Raw genomic sequence first — 11,988 nt, forward strand, 5'->3', positions numbered from 1 at the left:
GCGCAAATTTATATCAAATAGCCATTAGGTAGTAATGGACAAAATTCAAGACACAGGACAGCATCTCATTGGCAGAGTTTCTTTTTCGATATCATTATCTTTATTAGAGGCTAGCAACACTAATCGACAGAGAATTAATCCGAAACCTATTTTTGGGTCGTATCGTATTTAGTGGGGGCGCTTACAGCCTGCTTGAGCCATGAAAACAATCATAAATATAATTTGCAAGCCTTATCCGCCAGCCCGTCGCAGTTGTCAATCTCACCTCAGCTTAATTTTTCTTTCCTTCCTCTGTCAGTTTCCACTCGAAAAGCGCACTCGTTCGTTATTTGCCGTTTCTCGTATTGAAATATTGTTCAAGCTGCCAACGTGGATATACAGTCTATATACTTATATAGCTACAACATGATATTGGCATGTACTTTACAACAAAAATGACGGGTTTTATATCTGCGCTTCTGTTATGTGTAGGCATATAGCATTTGCGGAAATTCCTGTTTGTAAATGAAGCACTACACGTTGGATCATTATAATTAATCTATTTTTTTTTACTTTTATGTTACTACCGTTATCGAGAACCGGTTGTCGGCTAGAAGATATTTATAGACCTGGTTTTTGCTTTGTTTTCCAATCTCAAAAGCATTTGATTTTACCGCTAGCGACATAAGTTACCGCGTATGACTTGTAGACGTCATCGAGACATAAAGAGATGAAATAAGGGGAGACTGCTTATACACGATGATTTTAGACAACAGCGCCCTTATAACTCTTGATAACACATCAGGTAGCAGGACAAAGAAACGCCTCGTCTCTAGTTATTTCGCAAACGTGAAAGTGCGACTGGCGTTCAAATGTCAGGACCGTTCCACGCTCATAAAATGACGAAGAAACATGCATAACTTTGGCTATTAGAGTTTGAGCGGCTTCACAGTGGTAGGCGAGGTCCCTTTAGAAAGAGATAGCTAATTTAGTATTCCCCATTATATAGTACAAAAGAAAGATATAACAGTAAATAAGAAAAACTGTACAAAAAATTAGGCTGACGGTAAATCGCACATGGGCGATTATACGTATGCGTGCCACGCCCAGAATCTATAATGACTACCACCACTTTATGGAGAGCTCATTTCTTTGAAACAGCTCTCTTTAAGGTTCGTTTTACAATCAATAACAAGTTTATATTGTTCAGAAATCCAGCTTTCTTAATAGTTAACAATTCACCTGTAACACAGACTGACCTTTTGTTCAAGCCTTCTTTCTACGGACGATATTATGACCACTCTTTCCTACGTGTAAACAGCTTAGCTCGTTTAGACATTTTGCAAAAACGACAATACAAGAATTACATGTATGGGAATTGTTTCATTTAAGATTCAACAACGTCTGACCTACTATATACTTATGTAAACATTGTAGTGAAAAAATATATTTGTCCTTTTACTCATAAACGTCACCTCTCCATAAAAACATGCACATACATAAAAAAAAAAAGCATACGAGGAGAGAATTTGTTTAAATGTTTTGACATTCATCTGGCCTTTATCATGTAAAGTAGCATGAGCTCCTTCAGCATTTCAATAGTTGACTTAGAATAATTCATAATAGTAACATATTTTGCACGTGAATGTAAAACGGCGCACAGTAACTCTCTATAACAGGAACCAGCCTGCGTAAGTTTTAGACTTCGTTTAGAAATACAGTAAAGAGATATTCACCTAGATTTGTACTGCTTTGACCTGCAGTGACGTCAGCCTCCCAGAGCAACAGCGTCTTTGCTAACATGGCAAACGAGGCTATATATATATATATATATATATTACTAACGAAAAAACATTTATTATTATTTTATACACCGAACGTTGTTTGCTATGTCTCGATCCCATAACGTATGACTTACTCTCGCAACTTAACGAGACAGCCAATTATTTAGATGGGCACTATCCGGTAGTCTCCGGTGTTTTCATAACAGAGGTCTACACTTGTATACAAATTATCCCTGTCTATATCGTTACATGTATTCAAATATGACTATTACACAAATAACGATAGGTGCACATAACGTATCAACTATTGATAGTTCTCACTGCTTACTACTGGACTCTGCTGGTTTCTGAGGTCCTCTTCTTCAACCTCGTGGTCATTATCGGCATTTATTGTTGGAGAGTTATTAGAACTCTGCTGCTGATGCTGGCTGGCGCCATTCGCACCCATGTCAGCGATACCCTCAACTGAGGAGATGACCTTCTGGTGACACATTGGGCACGCGTCTTGACTATACAGCCACTTCTTGAGGCAGTTCCTATGAAAGTAATGCCAGCATGGCGTGATGCAGCAGGCTGCAGCTGCCGCCATAGTTGACTGGCCCGAAGTTGCCGAAGACGATAGTGATGAGGATGAATTGAAGCTGGTGTTCTCGCCTGTTCCTTTACTGCTGCTTCCGCCAGGTAACCAAAGGTAACAAATAGGACAGACATCACGATAAGCTGCAAGCTGTTCCAACGAAGGAGTGGCTAGTAGGTCAATCATCATCGATGCTCGCCGTCTAAGTAGAAAACTTCGCCACCCTGTATGAATTCGCTGATACACATTACAATACGAGTGTACGATTAGGATCGTCGAATTCGCCAGGTTCCATTTACTTGTCGAACTCTCGTAGACGCTGGCAGCAATAACGAATAGTGAAATCAGCAGCTCGAGTAATTTTGTAAAAGCCCGTGCCATAAAAAGTACGTCGTCAAGGTCAACATTCTGCTCGTGTAGGCCATCATACACGAATAACGCATGCACGGATAGCATGCCGAGCACCTGAACGGAGGTTAGCACACACGTGCTTAGAACCATCACGATCCACGCGTCGATCGGGAGAATGGATGCTAGTTTAAACGTGAGCAGCAGCGGAAAACCAAAAAGCATCGCACACATCATAAGCACCTTGATGTGGCGCCATTTAGTGAGCGAGCGTGACGCGTTCAAACTCAGAACGACTGGTTCCGTGATCTCCAGAATGTTTTGCAGAAGAGACGAAGCGACAACGAAAAGAATAACAAGAAGTGCTAATGTTCGACTCGGCAGTTCCATTTGCATGAGACCGGTCTGCAAACCGAGTAACACCAGCGTCAAGCCCTGAGTCCATCCGGAATGCATAGGATTGTCTTCGTGTTCCGCTTCAAGAAACAGCCGCGATCCGCGAATGATGAGATTAGATAAATACGACACGACCATTGATGTTGCTAAAAGATTGATGGGGCTACAACACACGGCTGATGCGCACTGCAGCAGGAACATTAACGGTCGGGGGGAGTAGTTCGAATTGGCTTGCAAGCCTTCAGCGACCTTTCCGCAAAAACTGAGAGCCCAGAAAACGACGAAATGTGTAGGCACAAACAGTTTGCTCCAGAGAAGCGACAACAGGTGCATAGTATCGATACCATGGTGGCCAGTGGCCACGGCGTCTGTATATATTTTCTTTACCCGCTCTACCAGCGAGGAGAATTTGTAGCAGATGTAGTACAATACCGAAAGGCAGAGCAAGCTATCGCCAAACGCCTGCAAGACAGGCAGCGTCTCAAAAGGAAGGTTGGCCAGACGTGCGAATACTGGTAACATGTGCACGCACAGCAAAATCTGCAGGGATCGCGAGGGCCGCTCAAGAAAGCTGAACACTGCCATCGAGATTGCTAGATGACATAGCAGTGTGATGAAATGGCATGAACTGTTTACGACGGCTGCGAGCGAGAAAACAGACGAGCCATGTCTTGAGCTATCTAGGGGCGCGTGTAAAAACAACAGGTTCTCTGAGAACGATGGCCCCCTGCCACGGTTCATTTCTTTATGCATCTCCATAATGACGTAACGTTCGCTGACAAAGTGCGACATAAATAACAAAACGCCTAAAAGAAGATGACTGTACAGAGTGCGAAGATGCTCGATAGGTAAGAGTAACAAGAAGAAGCCGTGGATGAGCACTGAAACCGAGATGGACAGAAATAATTAGAACAATTCAGTTAGATCTTGCTAGTGAAATCGACGTTGATTGCAATGTCCGTACAATTTGTTAGGCCCATTTGTACAGACGAAGTAACATTGATCTTGATTTATCTACTTCTATATTAAGCGAAGTTTATATCGAGTATAATTTTCAATGCAATTTCTTTTTTCAGAAACATATTTTTCAATAGACCATGCTGCATAATCAAAGGCAACGTTATCTGTTGATTAATAGTACATATATTTGTATACTATACTAAAACTATCTTAACATCACCCAGTTTATGGACAGAAATATATTTAAGCTTTTGTTATTTTTATTTTTATTCATTAACATGCTAGAAACGTGTATGCATAATTGGATGCCGACATATTTAATGATTCCTAAAAATCAGCACATTGCGAATTAGTTACTCTACAATTACTAGTAATTAATTTTAATCGAAGTTAAATAAATACAACGGGAACATTTGGGTCAAAAAAAAATTGGATGGTACGAGTTTTGTATTTACTACGCCGAACGCCTAACTTCGGTAAACGCACACTGCCTACGCATTAGTCTATGTGGCCCGTTTGGAAGCATCCAAGAAACAGAACAAATATGACCAATTCTATGGGTCGATGACATGTAGCTATTAATAATAGGATCTGCTTTGTTCAGCGTGAGTTCACTTTCACCATATTGACGAATCCAATATAACAATTATAATAAAAGTTGACAACATTTATCTAATGGATCAAGTGCTTTTCTAAAATAAAGACGCTTTAGTTTGGCTGATCTAACTTACAACCAACGATTAGAGGTATAGGAACTGTTCTCTTTACGAAATGTATAGCATCTTTTTGCCAACCGGTTGTATTTTGAAACAGGCTTATATGGGTTCACTGTTTTTTTAAGCATATTTAATAAAACGAATATTATTTTGTTCTTGGGATATGTTCAAAATGCGGTTTCTTCTAGATGCGCAGTAGCAGAGTCCTTCTCAGGTGCAACGCAGATGACTAACATTTGGTGGCATTCAGGCGTTGAGTTCCATAAGGTTTAGATAAAATAAGTCTAAGAAATCTATTCACCTCTATGAAGTCACGCATATACATATATACATATGTTATTTTCGCCATCTTTTATCAAGACTATCACTCTTACTCGTCTCTGGCATTATTCCATTTTTCAAACACTTACCGACATTATTAAGGAGTGCTTGCATCACAGCTGTGTTTTCTAACGTCTGAGGTAAAGCTCGGGTTCGTTCGAACTGCCACCAATAATCGATAATGAAAAGTCCGGGGACCCTCATAGCAATGCCGAGACTTGCATCTGCGAGGCTTCCGCCAGCAGAGACCCACAATGCGCGCCACGACGACCAGCGACCGGCGTTAAAGTTCTGCGGAATATGCCCTGTAGCCGCAGCCATCTTACCGTAAGATGCAACACCTAATAACGGATTTAAAAAACGACAACGGATATCACATGACCGTAAAGCAACATAATGCGGAAAGAACAGGAAGAAATTGTATTTATAGTTTATAGATAATGGAAATGCATGAACTTCTTCGAGCGATTGAAAATTAGGCTTCTAGAATATTCCACTTCAAGACACTTTTTACCTCAGTCTCTGCATGCTAAACATGAAAAGAAATCCAAAAATTCTGCTATTTTCTACATATAAAGTCATTTCAGAATCGAAAAATGCCCCAAAGCGTCTAGCTCCAAAACGACATAGAACGCAACTTATTTTAGACATTGTGGCTCTCGGTATATTGACTCCCGGTTACGACAAAAATATACCTTCTTCGAATCTTAAAAATATAAAAAATTCAAATATTAGTGTACTTCACTACTTCAAATGTACCTTCTAAAATAAGATTCAGCACTCGTTTATAAAGACAGTGACGCTATTAAACGGCTATATTTCTACTACTTTGTGCCATGACTGTTGTCAACCGCAATTGCGGGCGAAAATATTACGTGACTATTTTTCTCCTCCCAGATTGCGGCTCCGTTTATAAACACTAGCCTACAGTTATACGGGGTAACTAGGGGCTAAACACCTAAAAACTAAAGTTCGTGTAAATCTCATCTATCCATCTCAGCCATCACCGGTCTTGATTGTACGTGGGCATAGTAGCTCACACAACTTAAAAAGCAGTGAAAGTAATGCTTGGCAATTCTACTTATTCAAAATCCTAACATATGGCAATCCATTTTTGCACATTTATCTGTCAATTAATGACGCAGGAGAGATACGCAATTTTATCTACGCTTTTTTCGCCTATGGCAACGTGTTTTTTTTTTAGCAAATAACTAGGTACCAGATAAATATCTTTACATTTAGTACTCAAGTCACTAATGGTACAAACTAATCTCTTGATTTGCACACTTCTTAATACAAAGGTTTGCACACAAAAAAATGCACTTTTCAAAAGACGAAACAAATCTACGATGTTACATTATAAACCCATATGTTATCCAATAACATTGGCTTTCATTCAACCGCAACAGTCAGCTGACAGTGAACTGCCGATATTTTAAAATAGTGCATAAGTATTTCCGAAATAATTTCTCCGAAATTACTTATGAAAGAAACGCGCGTATCCGGTAAACGCATGATGCTCAAATACGAACTTAATGTGTTGCAAAATCCGATACTCTTGCGCTTAGTTAGATTGTATTCACATTATCTCTATTCTATCCTTTTTTCAGCGTTCGCACGTAATACTCGTATCATAATAAAAGCCTTTAATTTTGGTATATATATATATATATGGCGGGTGTACATCGGGAACTTTTCTTGTGCATTTTTTCTCGGACCCTCTAAGTAAAAAAGGCATTTCATTGAAATCTTCTAAAAGTTTCATTCCTGACAGTCATGTTGATTTATTTGAACACCATTCACCGGGATTACAGTTCCCCATTCACTAGTCATTTCCAACATGTTTTTCCTTTTAATCTGCAAATAACTTTTAACAGTAACGTGTGTCAGGTGATATTATATACGTGTAAACTCGTTAAAATGATGTTCAAATATGCTGCATACAAAAAATTAAATTTTTGGGCTGATGGGACGTCGAAGATCCAAAAAACTGAGGGCCCAGAACGGTCAAAAGTAAAAAGATGCAAATGAACGTAAAGGATTTAAAAAATCATATTTTTTGTATTAAAGAATCTAGATGTATCAAAGATAGCTTCTTCGAGCCATTTGGGTCAGCCACTCTAATTATCACATTTCATGTTTTACATCTGGCACCGCCATCAAGCGTTTCGTCAGACCGCTGGCTCCCAATACGAAAGAAGCGTGTCTATGCTCGAATTCAAACCGAGCATACAACCAGCCCTTCTAATCAAAATATATCGTATATTTGAACATTTAGACTATAGATTATATATTTAGCGCTAAAAACTCCCTGCTCCGCCCCATGAGAATTTTTTACGTTTCTCAGAAGTTGCATAAAAACTAGTTATAACCGTGGACTACCGATTTTGGACAAAAAAGAGAGTCTTTAGATTTAATGGGGTCTCGTACAACGCGAATATATGTTGTATAATAAATGATCTTCGCTCTTGACTCTCGATGACTCGCTATTGTATGATTGTATGAACACAATGACAAGTTACGTGCTTTGTTCTAAAAAAAAAACTGGCTTTCATCTGGTACCAGGGGTAACGGATGAACGTATGCCCGCTACGACGAGCAGCTCGCCAAACTTCCCCCAATTTTAACGCACCATTTTGTATATATGAATTGCATTGCTAATCAGTTATGTCTTTTGTATAATATACGAGAAAGGCTGTCACAATCGTCAATCAAAACTTCCGTCATCGTGGCATCCCGATATGATGTTCGAACATAGATCCAGCTAATTCTGCACTTAAGTGCGACACGATGAGCTAATGGAACACCCGAACACACGACCACGTTAGTACAAACGCGTGCCGCTTAGATGCCACCAACAGTACTCGCTTCATATAGATCAATCGTTTATAGGTGACAACTAATAATCACACATGTTTTGTCTTCAACGTTTTCCGTTAGATTTATCTGGTTGCTTATATTTGAATCAAAAATTCAATGCAAATTATTATTTGGTCCTAGAAACAAAGAACACGCACGGTTGATGTTAACTGCAGTCTTCTGCTGATACTCCTAGTTATGATGCTAAAGTTAGTACACACGTTGACTTGTTCCCATTTTTGTAAAAATAGGTAAGCGGCTTGGTAGCTCAGCGGGTAACGTGCTTCTCTTAGGGACATGCGATCTAGAGTCGAACTGGGCACAGACACAGTTGGGAGCCAGCCGTGTGATGGAGTGATACCGGACGTTTTATCGAGCACGATGCGTTACTTAGGCTAAGGGCTAAATCAATTAGGTCAAGTTGCTGTGTAGTAGAGAGAGATGAGCTATATCTGAAAGATTAATAAAACCTTATCGTATGACGATTTGTTAAACTTTCACTTAACCACGCTCCACGCAATGACTCAAAATCTTCAAAACATAACTGTTATGCGGCCATAAGTCCTAGTTCCCATTACGCTGTAGCTAGTGGGAGCAAGCCATTCGAAACAATGCTGTAGGCAATACGTGGCATTTCGAAATAAGATAGCTACCATCCGAGATAACGAGTTCAAGCCGCGAGCCTGAACCCGCAATGTGTAGAAGCCAAATAAAGGGCGCTTACAACCCTAAAGTTATTACACGACATGGAACTCTGTATTGCTCAAAGTTCTAATCGACCAGTTCCCTTGTAGTATTATTCAATGGTCTTTGATTGAGAAAAGTAGTTGACTTCTTGCTTGCCGGTTGTCTAACGCGCCATCGTGTAACATATATAAAACCATCTTGCAGGAAAACAATGTCGTTTGCAGCAAACCCTAAATTCCTGCATTCTAAGCGGTTACGACGCGCTGGCACCAACTTACACGTTTTATTACACTTAGGTGGAATTAATCAAATAGCACGAAAAACGTTTAAGTGGTTTTCCAAATAACAGTCGGGTGTCCATAGATCTTGCTAGATCGCGTATTGTAGCATAAGGCTTCTTAACTAAACCCACCATTATGTGTCAGGTGTGAAAGTAGATCTATCATTGAGATTTAAACGGGATAAATGGGTGTAAGTTCCCCGATTGCAGCACTTTTGCTTGTTTTAACTACACTAGAAGCGCCTCCATGTAAACGTATATATATATATATATAGTCTCTCAAACTGTCATGAGATTCTTCCCATCCCATCCATATATGCATATATAAACACATGAACGTATAAGCTGCACCAGCCGGCACACAAATTACTTTCGATAAGCGACGACGTGTTGGATGCATTGGCGAAACGATGTGACCTTCTTGCTATCGTTATTATTTTCTGATAGAACAATCTCTAATCAATAAAGGCATGGTCGGGCCTGGACAACAGTTGTTATCTCTACTTTGCTACTATTGCTACTCCATGAAATCAATTGAAAGTAAATGAGCATCGACAGATTCGGCGCTGAAGGGGTTAGACTTCGTTATAAAAACCAATAAATTTTGATAAGTATGAGGGCTGTGTTGCGTAATAGCAGATTTCGTTTCTATTAACCGTTACATACTGTTCAATGACAATAAGACAATGATCAAATCAATTTTTCGTTATGTCCAAGGTCACGAGTGCTTACTACAAGTCTATACGCACCTCTTTGTTTCAGGGTGTTCTTTGTACCAACACTGATCGTTCCGTGTGTTGGGGCAGTAAGGCTAAAGCAATTATTCGCTGGTTGATGATATATACTAAATAGCAATTGCTTCATTCGTGGTATTGTTATTACTGGAAACGGATTTATCCTTTTTGTGTACGCAGGAGGTTCGGTGGTCAGCAGATGATAGACAACAACGTTAAGCGCACCGGTAAAACAAGACGAAACGTAATATACTGATGATATGGTAGTTGAAGCCAGAACATAAAAGCTGGTTGTAGTAGTTAAAACCATTTTTCCATCGCCGCCGTCTTAGGCAGCGCACATACACGTATTACTATCCGTTTGCTTTGTTTTTGTCGCTAGAGGGCGCGTCATCTTAATTAAGAAACAAGTAGCTCAGCAGCTGTTACCGTATCGGGCATTAGTTCAAATCGCTACTGGTCCAAATGCATCTTCTACTATGATCAACACTTAGTGTGCTAATTAAAAAAGTTCGTGTTTCGAGTTCTACGCCCGGTATCGCCGTTTACCTAGACTACAACGTATCCCTAAGATTAGCACGCAAACACGTTAAAAGTACCTAACTACCCTAAAAGAACCTAAAGCACTAGTTAAAACAACCTGGACCTATTAAACATCCTTAGATCGTACTGAATGTATCGAAGGGCCGTTGAAAGGGCAACAAAGCTGCTGAAAGAACTGACAGCTACAACTTGCGAGAAGAACAAGTGATTACTTCTGACGACTAAACGGAATAAGAGTACATTGGTTGTAGCAAGCATGAGGATTTAGATTTCGCTGTTCTTCCTTCTGGGATTCTGATAACTCTTGCATCAGCTGCAATATTTCGATGACTGGCAACTATTTGAACTTACGCTGCACCGCACGTCCACATAAAGCACGACTTCTCTTATTGAAAGCTGCGCCGCTTTCAGCTTTCACCGAACGTGACTCTGCTCGTCGTATCCACACCGTACTCGAAACAAGTCAAACGGGGTGAATGTCGGCTGCAGTAACAGCTGGCCGAGAGGAATCGACTTATGCTTTTTTGATCTACCCACAGCACCACTTGTTCTGCCAAGAATCACTGTTTGGTCACGACGAATTCAACAGCATTGTGATTTGGTCCTGTTGACGATACCTGGCAATGTTACGGACAGCAACGTCAGCTTCTTTAACTGTCGCTTGCGTCCTATCCTGTAATTTCTATTTGAAACTATAAATAAAAAGGGCTTCCCTTTTCTAAGGTCCAACTCCTCAGTGACGGTTCACGCACCGTCGTAATTGTCACACTGCCATGCGTACGGCAGTAGCTGACGCTCAACTACCATTCAACGCCTGTGGCGTTATCGCTCATATTGATATTGGTCTACCGACAGGCGGGCAGGGCAGGGTTCAGGTACCAAACAACGCGTTAATAACAACAAACAACCTGGCAATACCATTCATTTCTAAGACTAGAAAGAATGACATTTCGTTAACAGCGATAAGGACGAGTCGAATCCTGTTTCTCACATGATTTTACTCGTAGGAAATATACATTTCTAGACTTTAATCGTAAAGCATACACAGAGTGACAATCCTGTCTACAGATTGTCGGCTGTCGCTGCTATCTATAGCCTTTGGTATAGTCCAAATGCTCGACACTCTAGTGCCCGTTTACTGTCCAATCTCACCCAACTGTCCAATCAAACAGGAACACCATTTCCTATGTGAGCGGCAATCAGCCAGCCAATGGAGGATGCCATGGTACAGCCCTTGCCTTAGGGGAGTGTTTTCAACTGCTGATTTTATGTACACAGACCGCTGACGGCCGCCGCCGCCGCTCTCAGCTTTGCTGATGAAAACAATGATCTTGCTTTGGTGGCGGCAATAATGCAGTCGACAGGACCCCGTAGTAAAAGAGATGCTGATGCGGGGAAGGGACGAGATGGGGTGAACACTATCGTCATGGCAGTTGGTACCCATTAAAATGATATAAACTTAATAAAAGTTTCATTTTACGCCAGTTTTTTTTTCGGTTGATCTAGGCCTTGTATGCTTCATTATGCGGTGGCGACCTGACATGTTTTGCCGTAGGAAATGTAAGACTTTTTTTTTTTGAGAACTATAGGCTGATGCAGTTGCGTATGACTGGTACACCAATTTGACGGGGCCTAAATTTGTCCTCAGGTAAGTGAATCTTTACTCTGATGATGTAGAACAAGAAGTGTTATATTAAAATTTGGAAACAATTTAAAGATCCCTATAATCATAACTCAAAAATTCGCGCTTTGCGTATATTATAGGCAAAGTTTGCGATTGTCCTGACATTAGCAGACGACGGCT

The 11,988-nt window shown here is 40.4% G+C and overlaps 1 protein-coding gene across 5 annotated transcripts; it reads right to left on the reverse strand.

Moving 5' to 3' along the window:
- Positions 1 to 65: 65 nt before the first annotated feature.
- LOC111265326 (RING finger protein 145) lies at positions 66 to 11,814 on the reverse strand. Of its 5 annotated transcripts, none has more exons than XM_022841921.2 (4): positions 10,536 to 11,330; positions 9,657 to 9,805; positions 5,171 to 5,422; positions 66 to 3,965 (listed from the first exon to the last, which is right to left on the reverse strand). In XM_022841921.2, the coding sequence occupies exons 1-4, from the start codon at positions 10,553 to 10,555 to the stop codon at positions 2,068 to 2,070; spliced, it is 2,319 nt and encodes a 772-aa protein (XP_022697656.1). In that variant the 5' UTR covers positions 10,556 to 11,330; the 3' UTR covers positions 66 to 2,067. The 5 variants fall into 5 exon arrangements, with proteins under 5 accessions (XP_022697656.1, XP_022697654.1, XP_022697659.2 ...); XM_022841919.2 differs by lacking the exon at positions 10,536 to 11,330 and adding an exon at positions 10,312 to 10,516; XM_022841924.2 differs by lacking the exons at positions 9,657 to 9,805; positions 10,536 to 11,330 and adding an exon at positions 11,337 to 11,814.
- Between the last annotated feature and the right edge of the window lie 174 nt (positions 11,815 to 11,988).

The sequence above is a fragment of the Varroa jacobsoni genome, unplaced genomic scaffold (genome assembly GCF_002532875.2).
Source record: "Varroa jacobsoni isolate VJ856 unplaced genomic scaffold, vjacob_1.0 scaffold_957, whole genome shotgun sequence".
Lineage (NCBI taxonomy): Eukaryota > Metazoa > Arthropoda > Arachnida > Mesostigmata > Varroidae > Varroa > Varroa jacobsoni.